This window comes from Helicoverpa armigera, chromosome 3 (assembly GCF_030705265.1).
Source record: "Helicoverpa armigera isolate CAAS_96S chromosome 3, ASM3070526v1, whole genome shotgun sequence".
In the NCBI taxonomy this organism is placed as follows: domain Eukaryota; kingdom Metazoa; phylum Arthropoda; class Insecta; order Lepidoptera; family Noctuidae; genus Helicoverpa; species Helicoverpa armigera.
The window spans coordinates 3,059,371-3,083,481 of record NC_087122.1 but is presented as its reverse complement, the minus strand read 5'-3'; the positions used below and the strand labels follow the sequence as shown (position 1 = coordinate 3,083,481).

At 34.9% G+C, this 24,111-nt stretch overlaps 1 protein-coding gene and 1 non-coding gene across 2 annotated transcripts in view; one reads left to right on the top strand and one right to left on the bottom strand.

Annotated features, from left to right (window-relative positions):
- LOC110383864 (tyrosine-protein kinase Dnt) overlaps window positions 1-22,478 on the top strand; it is a 58,023-nt gene extending 35,545 nt beyond the window's left edge. The window contains exons 8-16 of the mRNA XM_064042968.1: window positions 2,460-2,646; window positions 8,413-8,540; window positions 11,096-11,211; window positions 17,812-17,989; window positions 18,685-18,847; window positions 19,432-19,575; window positions 20,671-20,830; window positions 21,256-21,392; window positions 22,307-22,478. Coding sequence (XP_063899038.1) covers window positions 2,460-2,646; window positions 8,413-8,540; window positions 11,096-11,211; window positions 17,812-17,989; window positions 18,685-18,847; window positions 19,432-19,575; window positions 20,671-20,830; window positions 21,256-21,392; window positions 22,307-22,418 — 1,325 coding nt within the window. The 3' untranslated portion in view covers window positions 22,419-22,478. The remainder of the gene's footprint in view (window positions 1-2,459; window positions 2,647-8,412; window positions 8,541-11,095; window positions 11,212-17,811; window positions 17,990-18,684; window positions 18,848-19,431; window positions 19,576-20,670; window positions 20,831-21,255; window positions 21,393-22,306) is intronic.
- Window positions 15,506-15,577, bottom strand: Trnah-gug (transfer RNA histidin (anticodon GUG)). Its single transcript has one exon. It is a non-coding gene; the product is annotated as a tRNA-His (tRNA).
- Window positions 22,479-24,111: the final 1,633 nt, after the last annotated feature.

Genomic DNA, 24,111 nt, shown 5'->3' with positions numbered 1-24,111 from the left:
AACAAAAATACAAAAAGCATTATCCATAAAAAGCGGTTTTCTTACCTATACCTACTTACATGTTTTTACAACACATGGGGTAGGACACCCTATATCAAATTTTCTCTCAAAATCCTCAATAATCCTTGCGTTACAGTAATCTCAGGAAAATCCTTTGCCAGCCCTACGTACCCTCTTTTAATGTGTTTACAAGACAATATCGATTGTTCCTTTGTACATTTTATTTGACTTGGTAATTTTCTTGCCTTTTACACGCGTTTGCATTTCTTAATGTTTATTTTTTTATTTGCTTTTTTGTTCCTTTTATGAACCAAGGAGTTTTATTTGGAACCACATCAAAAGACTCATTTTTCGTCGAGTATGGTAATTTTTATCGTCTTTAGAATCTTGTTAATTGATATTCAGTTGGGGTACATATGTTTTGGGTTTGATTTTAATAATGCTGATATTTATGATTTGGTTGCTTTCGATACTCGCTTTTTTTTTGGTTTGGCAACGCTTTCAAGGCAATTTGCCTTTATGTACATTGCAAAGAGACTGCAATTCTTTGCAATTATGTAGGATCTTCGTAAATACTTGCTTTCTGTGAATTTTATCTACCATGCAAGTACCTATAAAAATCAACAAATTCTGATATAATATAGGTACCTAAGTAATTACTAATTCTCAATAAACTGGTGAACTTTATAATGGCAAAACTCTTATTCCTTAGAGACATGTGCTCGGTTGAGTAGCTTTGGAAAGTACCTGTAGCTTGAACTTTGTATGGGTTGGAGTATGTTGTTAGCATCTGTTATCTACAGGTTAAATAACCTGGTTAAAGAAAAAAATACTTAAAGTGTTCTGTTACGTGCAAATCATGTTGTAAAATAAAGGTTTTCGGGGGATTAAGGCACATGATTTTAAGTAAGAAATTATTTAAAACTAACCTACATACATGTTGGTATATTAAACTATGTGCCTTTTATTTTAACAATTATAGATATTATAATTTTTATTCACTCTGGGGTATATTATAAGTTTTATTCCGATGTCAGGCCTTCTATGAGCGTACTTTCCAGAGCTGAGAAAGAAATACCTTCACACACTATCTATACTATATAAGTATAGTTGTAGACACACAAGAGTGTGGAGCTAATACATTCTACCTTTTTCAACATACTGAAGTATTGAGGAAAAATTGATTTAACAATAAAACCGTATAACAACACTAAAATTAACACAGAACAGGCAATTTCCTTACTTTTTTTAGTTCATCCACGTGTAAATCGTTCACGCCGTAATATCAAGGGGACGATGTAATAAACGTTGAGTATTCCAGCTCATTATGTCACCATTATACACCCTCGTTTTATTTCCAAGTTTTTTATTACACTCGATATTCAATTTAGTGGCCATAAGCGTGAAAGCGTCTCTTTTATGTAAAAGCAGTGAGATTGTCGTTGTTTTTTAGACAGATTATATTTTTCAGTGTACTTTATGAATAGACTATAAAATCTCTTTAAGTGTTTTTTATACTGCTTAAATTAAATCGTGACAATGGAATTGAGGAGGTACTTATTATTATCAAAGGGGTAGATTGCGGTAAAGAATGTTACTTGTGAGATGACGTCATACAAGAGAGAATGGAAGAAGAAACCATGTTGCGCTGTTTACAAATAAAATTTGAATAAGGGAAGATCATTCATCAGTCATTCATTCAATAGAATGATGTTCAATAGATGATAAGGATAATTTTATACTTAGCTTGAGAAGCTATTCCAAATGGATGTAAATCCACAAATAAAACTGATGACTGTATCTAAATAGGCAGTTTGCTGTCCAAAATATGCAATATGCCAGCTTGTCTGTTTCGCTGCCAAGAGCGTTGTTCGCTCGATAGCCAAATTGTTTATCGGCAGAATTTATAGCGACGTTTTTAACACTCATCATAAAAAGCTTACGCGTGTATTTTGTACTTTCTTGGCATCCCTTTTTGTAGTAACTGAAAATAAAATTACGCAATAGGTGAATGGTTTTCTGGAGGATTAAATGAACACAAAATTAAGTTAAGTGAGTAAATACATACTTGAAAATAGCATTTTTGGTAGATGACAAATCATTCTAGTCCTTTTTGCGTGGGAAATAGGAGAGAAAGTCAGATTTCGATAGACTAAACCCCACCTTTGTTCCTTCTGGAGCCCTCGATTTACCGGTAACTCTTTCAAATATTCCCGCAGATCAGTTTATCGCTGAATTTTGTGAAACACAATTATACTGACACACTCACCCTTTCTCTTCTTGAGTCTTTCGTGCTCCAGGGCTGCGATATCGGTTTCTTACAATCCCGCTGTACCATTAACAGCCATTAACTACAGAAAATCAACCATTAACTTATCCTTCTTACAATATACCCAAACATGTTTACCAAACTATATTATCATCTCCAAATAGCTACATTCACATTTCTTTTCACCCAGGTCTATCAACAGTAGTAACCCACAACGAAACAGCGCGACTCGCGGGCGACGCGTCACAAACTACAGGAGGCGTGCTATTCGCGGCCGGGGGCTGTGCGGCTGCTGCGCTCGCGCTGCTCACGGCCGCTGCCGCTGCGGGCACCCTGTATAAGCGAGGCAGTAAGGCGAGGCATCATGATTCTATTCAGTAAGTGTATCTGTTCAGTAAATACCATTTCATTTACCGTCAGTTGCACTAAGCTCCATTAAAATTAAAACTTCTTTAAATCTATTGCTAACACTTTTTATCTTGTTGACAATAAAGAGTCAGCAATAGATTTAAAGAAGCATTAACGTTAATGGAGCTTTGTGCAACTGACAGTTAATGTTGTGACTACGATTTAATTAACTAATTGTAACGGAAATTGAGTTAAATACCCAATTGCACACACAGTTATTTTCTATTTATCTCAAACCCCGCTTCATCTTTACCCTTTCTTTACTGAATAAATCAATCCTCTGTACTTAGTAATGGCTAGACATTGATAACTAGAATTCTCAGAACTTCTAAAATTAACATCTAGGTACTTCTTTTCACTGGTCGAACTAAATGAATCTAACAATTATCAAGTTCCACGAAGCTGACATAATTAGACCAAAAGGTTTTCGTGAATTATGTATGTTGTATTGAACAAAGGTTGGTAAAGGGTATTAGGACCTTTCTCAATGGTGTACATAAATCAGTCATTATGTAACCCAGTTTATACAAGTACAAGGACTTAGAATTAGCCTAATCCATGAACAAAATAGGCTTGCAAAGATATTAAAATAATGTAGATGAGAAGTTATCTGTAAAAAACATATCATGACAAAAAAATGTTTTTCTATTGTACACATTTGGGATCGATAGCAGTTAAAGGCACTTATGGTTTCATAATTTCATAATGACATTTGATCATGTATTTTCTAATGCAAATATAATGAATACATGACATGCATGTCTTTATTAAAAGAAAGGCCCAGACAGACTAATAAGTTATTCTGTTAATTAATTAGAAATCCTCCTCTTTTCCTATCCTATTCATCAAGATGATTCAGGTTCTATCAACAGTTTCAACACAGAAAGTAAATTCAAAGAAACAACAATAAATCATTAAGAATACAAAGTAATAACTTCGTTAATATTTATACGCATCAACAACATTTAGCGTCCGATCTGTATTTAGCGAAATATAGCAAAATATACGGCTTCGAAGTTTTGACGCAAATTATCTCACTTCGTAACTTTGTTCCAGTTAATACTGAAAGTTCTGAAATAAAGTTCATGTAATTTATTTAGCTTATGTAACAACGGTATCAACAAACAGCCAATGTGATGTTGTTATAATGGGAGGGAATATAATAAGGGCTTTTGAGGTTTCGCGTAATAGGGCTTTTCGATTCATTAGTCTTGAGAAAGAAAGAAAATGCATTTATTTATGAGAACATGTCGCAAAAACTAAACAAAAGAAATAATACAGACATGAAACATGAACTACTTCATAGGAGAAAAGAAAGAAGAGAAGAGATAAGGGGAAATATCAGTCATGCCCAAATTGAGAATAACCACGCAGTCGTGATGACGTCCTTATATTACAAGTATAGTATAAACAAATAAAAATAGATTTTACAAAGAAAAACAGAAAACCACTCTACAAGTTAATAAGCAAAATATCACATTACAGCCAAGTATTTAATTTCATTGTATTTTTCCTTGTAATGGAGAAGAACAACATAGGTACAAAAGCACTCATATACACCGTATATTTACGTAATCAGAGCTGATGATACCATACAAGGTTCACAGTAATTGCTTGAAAAACAAGCAAAGAAATCTAATCACATTATAGTCGAGAGGGAAATATTTTTAAAACTTTCAAGAGTTCCTTGCTCCCGCCACTCGAAGTAAATTCAATAGCCGGCTCGTTGAACAAAGTCGTTTAACTAGAAAAACAAACATTACGTTTGACTTAGAAGTTTGAGATTGGCTTTTGATGGAATCTATGAGAATATGAGAACGGGAAATTGGATTTTAAAATGTTAACGAACTTTTCATTACTTAACCTGAAAATTAAAAAAGAAATTCGAAATCAATTAACGGAAAATATTTTTCATGAAAAATAAAAATATAAAATAAAACTTCGTAGCAGCGTAGCCAGTGAGCGCTACGTTCGTAGCACAGGACAGTGATGTAGTACGGTTCAGCGACGCGTAGCAGCCGGGCTGCGTAGTACAACGCTGTTTAGCGTGGCGTAGCACACGTATTGATGTCTAGCTATATATTGACATGACCTGGTCATGTTAGGACAATATATTGGAAAATTGTTTTCTATTAGCATGAGATATGACGCTATTTAAATGGTGGTTTGTTGAATATCCAGTCAAGTATATCAAATAAAAGCGAACAATTCAAAAACATAGCAAAGAACAAAATTAAAATAATGTTTATGTCTTCTTCTACATTAAAATTCCAATAATTCTTGGAAACTAATTCGTGAAGAAAAAATATTACTTTCTCTTTCAAGCTGATTCGTAGAAAATTTGGTCTCAATAACCGATTTTTCCCTATTACGAGGTTAAAGAATCACGGCCGAAATTTGCTTACTACAATGAAAAGACTGAACACAAAGCATACAATAGCGATACATTATGCATGGCATATAAACTGCCCGTAAATTAAGGACGAAACTAAATTCTTAGAAAATATTCTTGTATAGGGACCGACCCTCGGCCCTTCGGGGTTTTATAAATTTTTCAATAATATACCAATTTCAACACAATATCAGGTTTAAGTTGACCTTAAACATGATGGTTGGTACGATTGTAAGGCTAAAGCGTACTTATTTTTTTTTTTTTTAGTATGAATATACCTTACCTACTTATTTAACTTTGAATAAAATGAATTTGAATTCACACTGTAAAGTGGTGAAAATATTATTAATTTTATCATGTTATATTATGATACATCATAATAATACCTAATTCAAAAGATAAATAAGCGCTCACAAATTAATTACATAAATTAAAACGCTGCTACTATATAATTAGATTTAGATTAAAGTTCTAAGTTTTTTTGCCATAACCTTAAATTGTGAGTCAAAACAGTTGCCTTTATAACAAACACTATCATCATACATATAACTTCACAATTTTCGCAGCCCAATCATAATATTGGGACAGCCCAGCAGTGCAAATGTAGGCTAAGAAAAAAAAGAAAAATCATAATATTCTATCCATAGTTCGCTTCATCGCGTACCTTGGGCCAACCCCCAAAAACATATAGGGGCCAGCGACCCCCGACATATGTGATGGATGATGCGGTACGGAACCTCGCATGATAGACAGGCAAAATGTTTTTATAGTTACTCGATATCCCGCGACTTTATCACGGAAAACTTTATGGCGCAAACACCAATTTATGTACCTACAAAATCGTTTATAGTTTAGATCGGATGGCTCTATAAAATTGAGGTGCGTGGGTTGTTGCGGGTTTGGTATGTGTATCAATTAATGGTTACTTTTTTGCGAACTGTTTGTAGGATTTTTTATAACAGTATCTTAATTTTAGATACATACTTGATACACATACCTATAAAAAATATTATAGGTATCTTACTGGATACAGGAGATCGTTCCCTAAAATAGTCGTAAATAGTAGGCGAAAATACTATGTATACATATACCCAACTTTCACTAGCTGTGTCCCATGGGAACTACTTCGTGCACCCTGACAAAGTATCTTATACTCTTCCTTGATAAACAGTGAATGGAGTCGTGGTGGCCTAGTGGGCAAAGAACCGACCTCTCGAGTATGAGGGCGCGGGTTCGATTCCAGGTCAGGCAAGTACCAATGCAACTTTTCTAAGTTTGTATGTACTTTCTAAGTATATCTTAGACATGAATGACTGTGTTTCGGATGGCACGTTAAACTGTAGGTCCCGGCTGTCATTGAACATCCTTGGCAGTCGTTACGGGTAGTCAGAAGCCAGTAAGTCTGACACCAGTCTAACCAAGGGGTATCGGGTTGCCCGGGTAACTGGGTTGAGGAGGTCAGATAGGCAGTCGCTTCTTGTAAAGCACTGGTACTCAGCTGAATCCGGTTAGACTGGAAGCCGACCCCAACATAGTTTGGGAAAAAGGCTCGGAGGATGATGATAAACAGTGAAATGACATTCCAAATCGATCCAGTACTTCTTGCGATTAGCACGTTCTAACAAAAGAATCTTCAGTTTCATAAAATTAGTATAGATAGATCCATAGGTTCACAGATATAGATGAAAATCAATTCTAAGCTTCAAAGTAGAAACTGCGTGTTCTAGAAAGCCTTTTTTGTTTCAACTTTTTGAGTATTTCGTTTGTGTTGCATACGCGTACAATTTTCGCAAAAATCCTTTTTCAAATTGCATAGCTTTGTTTCCTTGTCAGGGAGCCCGTTTGAACTTTTCAACGACTTTTTGCTTTAGCTCTAGCTATTGGTTTTAAATTTGTTTGTTTGTGTGCTATACCTAGTCTATGGAAACACAAAACCGAGTTAAAAAATAACTTTTTTTCTTCGTTCTAAAACTGGAGCTGGAACTGGCATTTTTAATAATGTTTGGAGTTTTCAGACCGACACATAGAAAAGTCGATATTGAAAAGAGGATTAAAATCATAATTTTATCGAATGTATCTTACTTTAACAAGATCCCGAAATCTCATAATAACTAGTTAAAATATGAAGTTTCAGCAGGTTTTTAGTTGACATACTATTTAATACACTTGTCTCTTTTTAATCATCATAAGTTCCTTAAGATCCTATCCTTTCCTTTCAATCATCATCTCTCTATGGCGTTCATATTTTGCCATTCTAGTTTATCCCACCATAATTCAATTCTCAAGTTATTCAAGCATATATTCTATCATAAATACACATTACTCTGCACCTGTAGCCCATATAACTTCATCAGATACTCGCTGACCGCATCCTACAGAGACAGCCCGAATCAATATGTAGCTGCACCAACGTGCTATATATGTATAAATAATAAATAATGTTTACTGGCTCTACTCTAACCATGGAGAATAAAATTAATAGCGGAGGTGCCAAAGTAACTGCGGAGTCGTTCGAAAGAGTGGGAAAGGTCATTTGACGATATTCCATAAAAAGGTGCTAAAGTAACTCGCCACAATTCGGGTGCATGCGGGAGACGAGGAATGTTACTCTCTCCGCCTTTTTACGCCTTCTTTGGAACCAAACCATGATTTTGTATAACATAATAACAAAAATCGTTGACGGATGTCCCAAAGAACCCGAACACCTCGTTAATTCACTCGTTTTGTCATGCCCACCAAACGTATTAGACCTAAAAGAAGGCGCCTGACCTACCTGCATTATGGCATATCTGTCCATCTTTCCTTACTCCGTGGATCTAACCTACTTTCTGAGTTAACTGGTCGTTACCGTATTTTATCTGTGGAGTGGCCGATAGTAATTTGCTGCTGAGTTATTTTGTATTTGGAACGTTCGATTAACGTATTGGCATTGGTGCAATATATTTGAAAATAGTGTTCGATATCGTTTTTTAATTGCAGTGTTGAAACGAACGAGCGCTTTGAATAATGAGTCGGTCTCGATGGAGTTTTGAATATTTTGCTTTGACGATTTTCTTTATATCCTAATCCTGGAAATAAAAATATGTTTTTTTTTTATGTCGTTTACTGATATTTTTTAGTATACTAGTCATAATAACTAGTTTTTCACTTTTAATATGGGAATTGGAAATTCAAGATTAAACTCTTTTCCGATTCCTATTACCCGCGGTTTCATTCAATGCAGTTTTATCAAAATCCATTGACCATTTTGCACGCTGTGAAGAAGTTACAAACATACACACACCAATATTGACTTTTATAATATCACTGTAACATGAAATACTAACGTTAACTTTACTTTCAGCACGTCATACACGACAGCGGCATACGGTAGTCACCAGAACGTACTCCTCAGGCTGGACACGTTAGGAAGACCACCAAGTTCCACTGGATCCTACGCTACTATTGCAAGTTTACACAAGTTTCCTTTCGGTAAGTAAATAACATTGTCCTGTGTTGTTCTTTAGGTGAATTTCCAAGAGCAGCTAGGCATAGGATTTGTTGTGCTTCCTATTAAAGACGATTAATTTTACATTTAAGGTGTAGACAGTAAACAATATAGCAATTATTGTCGTTTCGACAAATAGATAGTTTAACCCAACAGCACACCTGAACAAAGAAAGCTTTCAGTGGTCAATCGAAGCAGAGAATAAAATCTTCATTCTAATAACAGAGTACCAAAAATATTTGTAGTACAATCAAATCATGATAAAACGTATCTCCCAAAAGAAATTACGGTTAAAGTTTTTCGTAAAATAAAAAAGTAATAACGGTTTGATAAAGTGTTACTCCACAAATTACCTAATTACTTCCTCTTTACCATTTTTAATTAAGTTAACACGCCCAAAAAGCTAATACAAAGTAAATTAAGAACATTAACATAAAAGATAATTATTGAATTGGTATTTAACTTCACGACAGTTAGGATAATATACCAATAAAAGAACCCATTTGAGTCGTTAATTTGAAACTTTCTTGCATAACGTTCACCATATCGATAACATTATCGTAAGAGCCTAATAATTAAGAAACCAATTAAAGTGATTTACATATTATTTTATCAAACAATGCAAAAAATCTTCTTCTTCCTGTCTTGTTCCCAAGTTTGGGGACGGCTCAATATGGTTTTCCGCTTCCATTTCGCTCTGAAGGCTTTCATACTAACATCCACATCATTATGCGTGTCCTCTTTCATACAATCAAATCATCTTATCCTTGGTCTATCTACCACACTCTCGACTCTCCACTCATCCACATTCATACTTATTCTTTTTCGTTTCACACTTTCTCATGACATGGTCATTACCACGACAAACTCTGACCTCTCATGTTTTCTCTAACTGGCGCTACTTTCAGCCTCCGATACACCTAGTCATTAATCACTTTATCCATCCTGGTTACCCCACACGTCCAACATTCCCGTCTCCCGCTACTTGCACTGCAGTTACTGCAAAAATTGCATAACAATAATCACTGGAAATAATATTTCTACGTGTTCCCTCCATTACTAAAGCACTCGCAGTACCAACAAAATATTTTCCAACAAAAGAATTTATAGCAAATGAGAAAATGTTACATACGGAATGTTATATAAAATTTCACTTCCAGTATTTTTATATTATTTGCTTGGAAAAATTCCGTACAAAAATTCTGGAACGAATATAGTGAGACTACCGACCTAATTATGTGCATGCTTCCCGTTAAAATATTAGGGCGATATGTATGGCATTTTATATCAATTTCACGAAACCATAAGTATATTTAATTATTGTTTGAGCTCATAAATCAGTATGAAGATGATTCGTGGCACGCACATTAAATAGATCAGGTAGGTATTTAGCCGGTATCAAACTGACTGAACACTTTCATTAGAATCAAGATTTCTTTAAAAAAATGCCAACAATCAGGGCTACTGTCAGCCGACTGTTTAGTCTGCAGTTTGCGGGTATTCAAAACTATTCAATGTTTCAAAATACAGTAAGCCGAAAAGCTATTGCATTGCGCAACGTTTTTTTGTTCGGTGCTTCAATTCTCGGATACATTTTTTCATAAAGGTTTTTTTCGTGTGTGCGTGGATAGGCAAGTATGAAACTACATGTAGGGTATAGGATATACGGCTGCAATAGTATTTCTATCGTTTTTTATACAAAAGAAATAAGCATCCATACTTCTATACCAAAAAAGAGATTTTTTTTTATTGCTAGTTTGTACCCAAAGACTCCGAAACTACTGAACCGACTTGAAAAATTATTTCTCTTTTGAAAAGCTACGCTCTTTCTGATTAACACAGGCTATATTTTTTCTCCGTACGGGCAGTAGTTCCTTCGGGACGCGGGTGAAACCGCGGGAAATCGGCTAGTATATAAAAGAGCATGTTGTATAAGTCAGGATGAAATTCTCGAGAAATAAGTTTCTGGTGACGTATATTATTCAACTCGAGCACGATTTATGTGATATATTCACATTGTAGATATTCTTTAAAAGAAGGAAAATGTTTTCAAAGAAACGCTGCGCATATTATTTCTCGGAATGTTTGATTTAATTCTAATGAAAATCGTATTCCGCGCTTTAAATAAAACTGAGATTACTTTTTTATAAGTTGTGTAGTGAGTGGGTAAGGACTTAGGACAACTATGTATCAAAATGAATAAAAAGGAAAAGTAAAATTAAATATGTAGTGATTGTAAAAATAAAAATACATCTTGATTTATTGTTTAGTTTATTTGCCTACACACAAAATACTAGCTAATTTCCGCACCCAAATAGAGTTACTTTCGTATTCAAAGTTTTAATAAAGCGTATTTAAAGAAATATCAGGCATAACAATCGAATTCAGCATATTAAAAATAGTAGGCGGAAAAGATTGAAAAAGTTACTTCACCTACTTACAGGAAATAAGTATTTCAAGATAAAACGCTTATTTCTTTGTGACTACTTACCTGGTTTTGGCAAAATACCGATGTTATAAATAAGAATTTCTTCCCCAGGCAGTCGACGGTCACCATCACCGTATGCGACCACGCATATAGGAGAGCATGTCTACGCGAAACCTGAGTCCAGAGTGTCATATTACGCTGCTTCTAATCTCACGCATGTTTCTCAAGTAAGTTTCGATTGTTATTTACTAGTTTATAATACTAGTAGAATATGTGTATAAGGAAAACCTGAAGCCGAAGTGAAGAAGACATATTGCACCGACCCCAAATAAAATTGGTAACAGGACAGGAAGAGGAAAGCCGAAGTGCCGAATAGAATAGAATTGATAGCTAGATTTTTTAGGAGTTCGGTTAAAAACTACATAAGTAGGTACCTAATACTGTATTTATGTGTGGTGCTGTGAGCATACTAGGAATAAACCTTGCTCAGTGGCCAACAAAACCTACTGAGTTTTCAGACTCATTTTTTTTCTCTAATTAATGTCAATAGTTGACGAGAAAAAGCTAATTTAAAATGTCTTTCAAATCACAGTGTATGTACTATTTTGTTTCGAATAATACCATGGACTGTCATACATTTATTTTACGGTCGTATATTATTGATCTACATCAAGTATTATTCAGCAGCAGAGCGTATGACAACCAAACCAACACGGCATAATAATCGATATATTCAAATTGCTGAGTCAATGAATGAACAGTTAACTAATGATGTTAGCTTAGGTATTAATTAAATTAGCTAATTATGTTAATTCGTATGGCTCTACAAATAAACAAACGTAGTCATTAGACTGAATATAAAAGTATATATAGCTATTGTTATAGCCTCATTACGTCGATAATGTATCCCATTTTGTACAATTGTGGTTGACTACAGCCCAAAATTACGAATACTAACTATTCGAAGATTATTATGCGGTTTGAAGCCACGAACTACTAATGTTAGGATATAAATTAAAAGCCTGATAAATGCGTAATTTAGATTTAATGTGACCAAAATTCGCGGTACTGATTAGGTTTAAATATATCACGGTACAATCATTTGTTCGTTTGGTCGGGTTGTTAAAAAATAAATGGAATGAAATAGGTGCAAGTGTTGTCCAAAGTCTCTTCTCTGGTAGTAAGACTAACTTAAAACTTTAAAATACAGTTATTGTAGAATTGATGAAGCTGACTATCTTTTATGTGCTCGTAAACACTTTTTAAAAAAAGGTATGAATGAAATGTGTTCCGTATTTACAATTACAAACCTACATATAGGCATAGGCCTAAGAATTTGGGAAATGGTGTAGGAACTAGCAAAAATGCTTTGTAAAATACTCCGACTATAGTTTTCAACATTCCTTTAACAATACATTTTTGCCAAGATAAAGACTTGAACATGTATAAATATTCACAAGACCAAGTGACATCAAAGTATTATTACAAACGTGACCCTGTAAAGACATTTGGCACGGTAGGTAATGTGCCTGTAAATTCACCAGATAATAAATTAGCTTTGTGCTGGCGTAAATTTTAGTTTACTGCCCGTCGCGGGAAGAGTGTGACTGGTTTATGTTAAAAGCGATGGCGATTCGAAAAGAATGGGATGATGACCAAACAAACATAATATTGTCATAATTAAAATATTGGCATGTATTTTCTCGGTGTAATATGATTTTGTTAGTACAGGAAAATAGCACTAATTTTATTAGTAGACAGCGAATTATTATGTTACAATTAGCTTTTGTGAATATGTGATGAATATCATTCCCAAGAACAGGTCGCTTACCTAGCAAATTTGTTATAGCAGATGTATTTTAAATCTATCCAAAATTTCATCGAACTTTGTACTCCTATTGTAATATTTAATTTTTTTGAGATAGAACACAAACACATACTTAGGTACCTAACAACGTACAAAATCCCTTCTCAGATACCTACCCAACTCCGCTCCCCATACATCTCCATATTTAATTCCTTACATCTTAAACCACGTTGCCACTAAATTCAGCCACTCTCCCAGATAAATTAACCCACATTAAGGTAATGCTTGATCTTTGGCTGAACAATCCGCAAACACTTTAATGGCACCATAAGTCGTATGTACGTAACCGAGTGTGGAATTAATTGTGGGGGCCCATGGAGTAAGGAATGATGAACAGAGATGCCATGAGTAGGTCAAGCGCCTTCTTCTAGGTCAAAATTCGTACAGTGGACATGTCCAAAAGGATCAGTTACGAGTGAATTGATGAAGCGTTCAGGTTCGTTGAGACATCTGTAAACGATTTTTGTTACTAAAGAAATGGTCACGCCTTCACGGCAAAATATGGCTGAACTATTAAAATGTAAATGTAATGTATGCAGTGTATGAATTTTTACCTGTATTATACCCATATTTGCGATCTACACCTTTAAAAAGACACATAAAAGGGTGAAGACAGTAACTTTCCTCGTCACGCTCACCTGCATTTCGGCACGGTCCTTTCTTAGCAGAGTTTTCGTAATGACACCTCCGCTAGTCATTTTGTTCTCCATGTGAGAACCCCTCACGCCTTTTTCTTGAGAGGTAAATACGAGTGGAATTTAGTCATTTGTTTTCGAGTGGGAGTCTGGTAGATTGCTTATTTGATTTGTTTTACGTGTTGGAAATAGGTGGTATTTGATCCTTGGTGTTTTGGAGTACCTACTTCATTTAATGAGCAAAGTAAATCAGGAGTCTAAATTCGATTTTCGACTTTGGTGTGGAAAACCAAACCAAATACCAATTAATAAAATAATAAAAATTTCTAGAATAGTCTTTCAATGAGAATGTATTTACTTAGACTCGAAAATATCTATGATAAGAATAATCAAGGTATAAAGAAATAAAGAATGGAAGTCACTTTTATCAATTTCATAATCATTTACGTATCCGTATTTGATTGAAATCCAAAATACCAACTAAAACTAACATTTAAACAAATACCACTAATGTTAATGGCAGTAAAATCAACAAAAAAACTTATAACACCTACGAAAGTCAAAAACAAAAGAAAAATAAAACCCATGTAATTTGACTTTAATTAACTGTAGACACCCTTACCCCAAACCATATAGTTCGCACCATCTCCGTCATTACGTAGGTACCTACAAGCCTTGTGCATTACAAGGGCGAGAGAATTGTGCATAGAACGAGCCCTTTACCTCATTAACAATACAATTTAAGACGAAAACACGGAAAATACCATATAAATTTTAAAAAATATGTTAGTTATATCAATAAAAACACAAAAAAATCATAGTTATCGGCACGAATATTGAGCTCTGGCCTACATCTGCGCAGAAGTGATTTATTGGGTCCCTTTTGTGGTATGAAGTGAGGTGCGGGGGCGGGCTAAAGCGGTGATTGGCCCGCAGTGCATCGCGTCATAGCCGTCACTCGGGATTGGTTCTCCTAACTAACTATATGAATTTCAAAAAACAAAACAAAAATAAACCCTAATTTGACTTTAATTAAGCGTAGACACCCTTACCCCTAACCATATTTTCATTACGTAGGTACCTACAAGTCTTATGCATTACAAGGGCGAGAGAATTGTGCATAGAACGAGCCCTTTACCTCATTAAGAATCCAATTTAAGACGAATAAAAACGGAAACGTTTATAAAATAAAAGCAAATTAGACAGGTATCACAAAAATTATAGTTTAAAACTGTAAAAAATACGCTACAAAATAATAGACATAAACTCTAAAAAAACACGCTTTTAAAAATCAAAAAATAATTCGGACATTTAGTTTGATGACAGAAAGCGTGGAGCGTTTATGTAATCTTTACTCTTTTCGGACAAAACGCTTGACGCTTTCTTTTACAATATAATATAACAAAAAAAAAGTTGTTTGGTGGTGAAATCAATAAAACAGAAAGAAAATAAAACCTAATTTGACTTTAATTAAGCGTAGACACCCTTACCCCTAACCATATTTTCATTACCTACAAGTAGATAGACCTACAAGTTTTGTGCATTACAAGAGCGAGAGAATTGTGCATAGAACGAGCCCTTTACCTCATTAAGAATCCAATTTAAGACGAGTTACAGACGCCCCTGCAGGTGATACAAACGTAATGCAATTAGCAGTCTTCTTAGGCAAGTATTGAAAATGGATTTAGAACGTCTAGATGCGACAAGAACGTAGTTAGTGTTCTGTTGTGGTACATTGTTTATACGTAGGTACACAGTATGTGTACTGTGTGAGTTGAATATTTCGAGGAATTTGCGTATTCCACAAAAAAAGTCAAGGTGCAGTCAATAATGGGTATTTGTGACTGTATTAACAAAAATTTTGTTTCTGTAGTTTTTGGATAGTCATCCATGAATCAGCATTTTTTCGTATTCAATTTGAACTAAACTTATACAAGTGGGTTTATTTACTGCAAGATATTGATGAAAAATATACCAAAATGCCCAAAAAGAAATGCTCCGCCGCGACAGTGCAATCACTGCCGTGACCAGGATTCGAACCTGGGTTACTACGGCCACAACGTAGGGTCCTAACCACTAGACGATCACGGCTATCGGAGCTGGTGTAAGTAACAGCGAAATGTCTCACCGGATTCAGAAACTGGAGCACTTTCACCGTTGAATTTGTCACGGTAAGCGCAAGAGCAGCAAAAAACTCGTTTATGCAATAACGGTACTTGTAGCACGAATAAAATAAAAAATAAATGGTAATTTGATACCCATCTTATGCGGTATATGACGTCACGCCCGTGTAATTTCTAAAATAATCCGTATGTGCGAAAATTAAACTGAAATGTAGAATATTATATGCATAAAATTTATATAATATTATTATTTAAGTGTTTGATTGCAGCACAAATAATCAGTAGCAAAAAAAGTTAATTTCAACCGGCATACTTAATACACATAAAAGTATGCAGGTTTTCTCAATTAGAATACCAAAAGAGGATTGACTAACAACAACATAAAGGAAAGCAACCTTATGTCAAAGTCAACCACGCCCAAACTATCCCCAATTCCGCGCTCTAGTCTCTTCCATCAATACTAGTCGTTTCATTATTGGTCTTGGCAAAGAACCGAGTTTTTAATTTGCAATCCCCTTTGTCCGTAAATTTATCGCACCGTTGAAAGTCTTTGGAAGGAAATATGAATTAGTATCCTTTGAGAAGGGCTCCTTAATGAACGGAGGTGTAAATAAGAAGTTTCTTATTAAACGAGACGGTTTTGACACAAAGACGACGGAATCTTATTTGCGGAATGAATTTGGGACGTCAACTTTTGTAATTGATACTTCAGGACAGGTTGGGAGCTGCGAATTAATCTTTATTTTAACGACATTTACGATAGGGTCATAATATATTTTACTTCTCAGTTTTGTAGTCAATATCTTTATGAAACGCCATTTACTGTACCTATCCATACTAAAAATACTTCATCCTCATCCTCCGAGCCTTTTTTCCAACTATGTTGGGGTCGGCTTCCAGCTTTACTACAATTACTTATTATTATTATTTTTAGCATATAATGACCCACTGCTGGGCAAAGGCCTCCCCATCTTGCTTCCACACTTTTCGATCTTAATACATAGTTAATGTAGTTAAATATCAAATTAGCCCCCATCTTTCAAGTTAACACATAATTCAACTCAAAATGGCTACAGTCTACTCTCATATTATTTATCTATGAAGCCACTTGCGACACTATCAAAGCACTCCAGCAAAATCGCTTCATAGCCACCTAGAACCGTGCAAAGCTGGTCGCTATCTCACAAACTCGATTAAGGATATCGTAGCCTGTCGTCCGGCTGGACCACGGAGTAAGGAAGCATGAGCAGAGATGCTATAGTGCAGGTAGGTCAGGCGCCTTCTTCTAGCTCAAATACCTAAGGTGGGCGACGAAAATGATCAGATACTAGAGAACGTTCTTTTTTTTATGTCATTTTTTTTTGGCTGAAGTCATCAAATGACGAATGATGTAAGGGGTGCGAGTTTTAGGGTCGTAATGACTAAAAGCCATCACGTTCCTTCTTAAGGTCTTTATGTGCCAGGGCCGCCGTAACTCTTTCAAACTATCCCGCAGCCCCGAGACATTGAGACATTTGTCAACGATTTTTGGTATTACAAAAAATGGTCGGGTCCAAAGAAGGCATAGGTAGGCAGAAATAGTATCGTTCCTCGTCCCACACATTTTGGCGCGCTACCTTCTTAAGCGATATTCCGTTATGGCACCTCCGCAATTCATTTAGTTCTCCGTGGTCTGGATGCAATTATGTGTGCGCACCTGCCTCTAGCTAAAGACTAGTTCCACGTCCAAACTAACTGGATATGCAGTCCGGTGATACGTTTTAGTTAGATCTTGTTATTTTGCTGATTAGGTAAAGGTTTTTTCTCAAGTGTCGAAATGGGTAACGTGTTTAAATGAAAAAGGGAATTACCAACTAATCTTTGGCAACTGTAGAAGTTTTTATTTTATAAGGTAGTTTTGCAGTATAAATGGGAAATGAAAACTGACGGATATATCTTACATAATATTACATAAAAGGTTATCGTACAATCAAAGCAACTTATTTGCTTCTTTTAACCATAGTGACTATGTCACTCCAGTTTAGACTAGTTTTCTTGTTATATTGGGACTAACTAGAAAAAAAATTGTATCATGTTCCTAGTTAAGAAAACTGTGTCTTTAATTTTTCAAGCTACGTTTGAAAATATGGTTTCATATTTCACAGTTAAGCCACATAAGCCTTTAAACATTAGACCAATATCAAAACCCAGTCTTCTTTCCAGCAAACATTAACAAAAGACCGCATAACCGACCCAGCGGAACAGCTCCGTCTACTCACGACCCCTCGGTCAAACATCAGATTGGAGATACTGGTTCACGAGGGGACCTTCGGAAGGGTCTACAAGGGAGTCTTCAAGAGAGGCGACACCTATGAGGAGGTCGTTGTGAAGACTGTTACAGGTATGTCTTTAGTTTTTACATTTCAGAAATTGAGAGCCCAAAGAAGGCCATAGCCCTTAGGACCTATAGGCCTACAGGCATATATACCCTAAGGGCTTTTCATGGTATCTAATTTGGTAGTTTACAAACAGCAAGGTGGCTTGACTAGTTACGCTGCCATAGAGTCCCATTGAAATATTTAGGGTCTTACATATTTAGACCCTAGCAAAAAAGGCCAAAATAAATACTTTTTTTACTTACATTTTATTACATTAAAAAACAATTATTAAAAAACATAAAATTTTGAACATCCTAGGTAGGTACTACTATAAAGATCTAATTTGATACTGGTATTAAAAAGCCTTAGAAACTGCAACTTCCATCGCATGCAAGTTTCATAGTAAATTGGCTATTCTACTCGTATACGCGAATATATTTACGCTAACGGGATTGCTTTTGATCTCATCTCGGCAGATGAGCGCCGATGATAATGTAAGCGGAAAATATCTTCTATGTGTAGAAAAGCATGTCTAAATATACTTAAAAGTATTATGATTTTAAATACGAAACAGTTTTTATAAACCATTTTTATGCTATACAACATTTTTAAAATACATAGCAGCAAGAATAAACGATTTGAAAACACAAGCCTCTAGTCAACCATACAAAACAGTATTCTCTTGAATTATTCAGATCACAGAAACATTTGTTCCTAGATGCGGCATCAGCGATGCAGGCCGCGTTGCTTGTGGCTGAAGGGTTGCGACTGTTCAGCTTGGTGCACACAAATGTGCTCACGCCGATGGCTGCGTGCGCTGAGGAGGCTCGCAAGCCACTTCTAGTTTATTGCTGTCCTTCTCATTCTTCGAATCTTAAAAGGTATGTAGACAACCTAACTATTAATGTCCAAAGAAATCGATCGAAATCCATATTTTGGTTGGAAAATACTTATTCATGAAGGGTTAAAAAAATCTTATGTATTAATTATCCCAAGTATACTTCCGTGCCATGCCACACACCTCAATAGTCATTTATATCTTAAGCTAATCAAGCTCACGTAATATACTTTAGGTAAGCGAAATTTTGTTTAAAGACTCCTAGGTAGCAATCAGATATTTTTTTACTGTAATCCTTGGTAGTTATAATTCAGTTATGGTACAAGCAAGGGACAGTTAAAGTTTTACTTCTGTGGACAGAAGTAAATATGTATAAATAAACATAGAGGGCCTTACTACAAAAACTTTAAACCCTGTTTTACACTTGTCTAATAAAATTTTGGCTGCAAAATGAACCATATGTCAACGTCATAATATGACATTTTTTTAGACAAGGCATAAACTGACGTTTAAAAGTTTTTGTGGTAAGACGGTATGTCACTAACTTTTTATGTAGAGGTGACTAAACTAAGTATATCGATAATATGTATATAAGAAGATATAATATATAAATATTTTGTTTACCAGGTTCCTAACATCTTGTCGGCTAGGCCACCAAGCGGCCCCCGCGACAAGAGAGCTGGTAGACTTAGGAGCGCAGGTGGCGTGTGGCCTGGCTTACTTACATGTGCAGAGGCTGGTTCACGCCGATATCGCTGCTAGGAACTGTGTGTAAGTGTTAATTAATTCATTCAATTGTTGTTCAACTGTGACATCTTTTAGATAAGTCTTCGTTGACTAGCAAAGTCATAATACCTCAGGCTTGTGAGGTTTGAAAGGTTTTGTTACCTAATTGATAATTGTGCGTATTTTTTTTTTCATTAGCAAAAGGAACTGTTCAATTATTTACGTGTATAAAGAAGGCTTCATCTTCATTTGCACTATTAAAGTGTTAAATGGCCAAGAAAGGGTTATGTGCAGTGCATTATGAATTGTTATGTAGTCTCGCTATCTAAACATTAACAAAAGCTGTTTCCATGTTTTGCTACATTTGGCAAACGTAGCGACGTAAATTGTAGTCACATTAGCAAACCGGACGATCCTCTCCGTATCTCGAAAACCCTAATTTTACTGATACCAAGTTGGACTTACTAACTTCAGTTGAGAGCAGAGTAATTATTTCCACGGGGTCTTTTGGAAAAATAAATCATTCGCAACCCAGTTAAAACTGGGTCAAAGAAAATATGGTATACTTAGCTAATTATGAAAATTTATTTATTTGTTTTTAGAAGGCAAATTAATAAAGTTGTTGAAATGGCGTAACAAATTACTTACTTAACTCTGTAGGTACCTATACTTAAAGCTTATTCTCTCAAAGAAAAGTCTCTCTTTATATTTGTGTAAAACTTATCCCAATCTATTGACGATGCAAAGATTACGCGCACGCCTCTAGTGGCGACATTAAGAAGCTGTCTAAGAACGACACTGACAGCCTTTTCTATACAATTTATGTCACGATAAAAATTGACACTTTTTTCTTTTTAATTTGACGCGCGGTATTTTGACATAAAATGTACGGATATCTGTCAAAGTGTCGTTCTTAGACAGCTTCACAATTTTGACACTAGAGGCGCTAGTTAGAATCTTTGCATCGCCAATACATCTAAACGTGAATGCAAATGCAAATGGTCAACTACAAACTAAGATAGATAAACTATATGTTGTTCTTTAAAAAAATAAAGTGGTTGCAAATACGACAAACAGTTTAAAATTCCCCCAAAAAACATTTAAATAACAATGACCTTCAAACCCATAATTCAAACGCAGGGTGGACGAGAAACTAAGGCTGAAGGTGACAGACAACGGTCTATCAAGGGACCTATTTCCTGATGACTACCATTGTCTGGGCGACAATGAGAACAGACCTGTCAAATGGATGGCTCCAGAGACACTGCTGCAAAACCAGTACACCACGGCTTCTGATGTGGTAAGAATTGCAAATGATGATTTTAATGTTGAAAGACTTTTGATGAATGAATTTGAAGGGCATAATGATAATGATGACGGTGAATGCTTTGGTAATGAAGAGTTTGTTAAATATGAACTTAGTTATAAAGTTGGTTAACGAGTCTTTCATGAAAATGGAATTTGTCAAAAAGCATTAATGATTGTGAATTTGTTTTGGGGTTGATTCTTTGTTATACCTAGAAGTAGATATAAAATTTTAAGGAGTGGTACAAAATCGAATAATTTGTGAAATGATGATACATCTTATTCCATGGCCCGAATCAATGTTTATTTTAAAATTACCTATTCTTCTTTATCTTCTTTTCCAAAAATCTGACCTGATGTTTTTATCTGTTACCTATTTAACTCTTGACCTTGTAACCATGCCATGTTTTTGTTGTTCAGTGGTCATTAGGAATAACTCTCTGGGAGCTAGCAACTCTTGGAGCATCACCACTAGCTGAGCTGGATGCTGCTGATGTAGGAGCGTTCCTGAGTGGGGGGTACCGACCTTCTCAACCGCATAACTGTCCTGATGAATTGTGAGTTCTTACCGTAAAGTAGGAAATTATATTTCTTCCTGTATATCTTCTTTATTTTATTGGTATAAACGTTTTAAATTTGAGTTAATTTTGCCACGTGTGGACAGAGTTACTTGTTATTTTGTCACATTTGAGAAAGTTACCTACTTGTTACTGTTAGAGGATACTGTAGTCTAAAATTCTATAGTGTTTCATTTTTATTTTTTTATCCAACATAAAAATTATTATTGCACTTGCAGCAATACCAGCAGATATTAATGAAGTTCAAAATTAAGTCAAAAGCTACATCTACATATTCATAAGTCCGTTATTAAAGTCCAACTACTTATTAAGCAATGCAAAAGAAAGTCGCATCAGTGTAAATGTTTGCGCCGATTTAAAACTTCAATCCGATTTAAAAGCGACGCTGAAAAGTGTCAACTTCGAAAGTCCGAAGCGAAAATGCAATTTACTAAAAGACTTTTCATTGCCAGCGAATGTTTTTGGTATTGACATCGTCTCTGCTTTCCATTTCATTTTCGAAGTGTTCAAGTTTACTTACTTGCTTAGAATAAGGATATCTTTTATCAGTATTTTAAAGGATTTCGATAATCTACAGTCACGAGTCTCCTTAATTTCCACTTCTTAACTAACTTGAATCTGACTTTTTAATGGTTGCAAAGTCACTATAATCTATAAGGAAAACAAACATCCAAATTAAGAACCTCCTCCTCGTTTTTTGTCGGTTAAAAAACAATCAGTTTTAGAATAAACAAGCATAATCTCATCAAAGGAAGCTTACATTTTACATGGCAGTGTCATCTGTACTTGCATACTTCCTTTTACGTTTCCTCGACAACTGGTAGTGTATAGAGCTAAAGGGAGATAAAGATATATTTATAATCCTTTTACAAGCTTTTATTATTTCTACCCAGGTACGGTTTAATGTCCTGGTGCTGGACTCTCGCTTCTCCCGCCAGGCCGACAGCTCCTCAACTCCTCGCAGCGCTCCACGACTTCAGGCAAGCTCTCAGCACTTACATATAGATCTAGAACAATCTACCAAATTATAGGGCCATTGTCTTTTTGAGTCCAGAATATTTTTTTGCAACCTTAGGAAGATGATCTCAGAACTTAAAGAAATATATAAACATCCGAATTGAGAACCTTCAAATTTTTTGGAAGTCGGTAAAAAAATTGGGCTTCTATGAGATTGGGAGGCATGCCAAATTGTTTCGTCAGTGGTGGTGAAAAAGTATGCTGCGCTCATTAAGACGATGGCCCTTTTACTACCAAAGTTTTCAACTCATAAACTAGTCTTAACAATACTTGTCAATTTCTGAAAATTCTTGGCACAACTATACTTTATTTTTTCTTCGATACCAAAGTGCCTGCCAAAGTATCAAAATTAGTCGCCGAGTATAATTTAGTGAAGAAATATTTTTATTTTTTATGTTGGTGTTTTTGAATAAGTCGTAAATTATTTATTTTTGTTAAAATGATAATTTCAATAAAAATAAGAGAAATAAGAGAAACTTGAAGTTTAATTTATGAATATCAACCTTGTATATGAATCCAATGCATGCTACCGTTAGGAATTGAGGTGAATGTATATTTTCAAATGAAATAAAAAGTGATATAATATGTAATAATTAAATCATAATTTCTTAGGAACGACTTTGAGGAAGCTAGGTGAAAGTAATATTAATTACTCTAATTGAAGAGAATACCAAATAGGTTAAGTAAGTGTTTATAAAATAATTTAGCACAAACATTTATGGAATTTAATGACTATGTACAGATAATCTTAAATACCGAAACTGGTAGGAAAAATAATCTGTCTAGAATTAAGAAGATTCCAAATCAAAGTGAAAATAACAATATATTAGGCACTCCACGATTCAGATGATCGAATTATAAGATACCTTATCCAGAATCAAAAAAATAAAATTTCCCTTAAATTGATTTTAGAATCAAAAATAATATAATAAATTAATTCTTAGTGTGTACAAATTACGGACTCGATGCAAACGGAATTTAATTTTTGATTAGACGACGCTTAATAATAATAATTGATATACATAATTGAAATTATCTGTCTTACTCTACGAAACTGTATATAAGCCATGACCATAATATTAAACAAAATTAATTTGTGCTTAGCAATTAATACATATGTATATTATTCAAGGATCAAGAAAAATAATAAGTTTGTGTTGTACCGTCACGAAAATAAGACTTTGTTTTAACCACTCAAGCGTCCAAGCCGCGCGGTGATTCTCGGCCCACCTGTCCGCGCATGAAATGTCAATTCCTTTTTTACGACCAAGCGAGACTCTCTCAACAAAATCGATTACTACTGAAAAACTACAATAGCTAGATTCGAATAAAAAATACTCACGGAAAGCTAAAAGAACGTCAAATTTAATTTGATTAAAAGTAAATTACTTTAATTAATATTATATGATGATAATAAAGTATAAAGTTGAGGATATCAAAAAAAATATCGTAATTTTTTTTTATTCCGAGTTTTATAAGAAAAATATAGTGATTACTGGTAACAATGTTTTTTTATTATATTAGTACAGGATATACTCTTTAAAATGATACCAATATCTTAATATAAATAATTAGTTTTCTGTCATGAAAAAATAAACAAAGTTAAGTGTTTCTCAAGCGGTCACTGGGCCTCGGGCGACGTAAAAATGTGACAAGATGGCCGCCCGGCTAATAGCGTGTT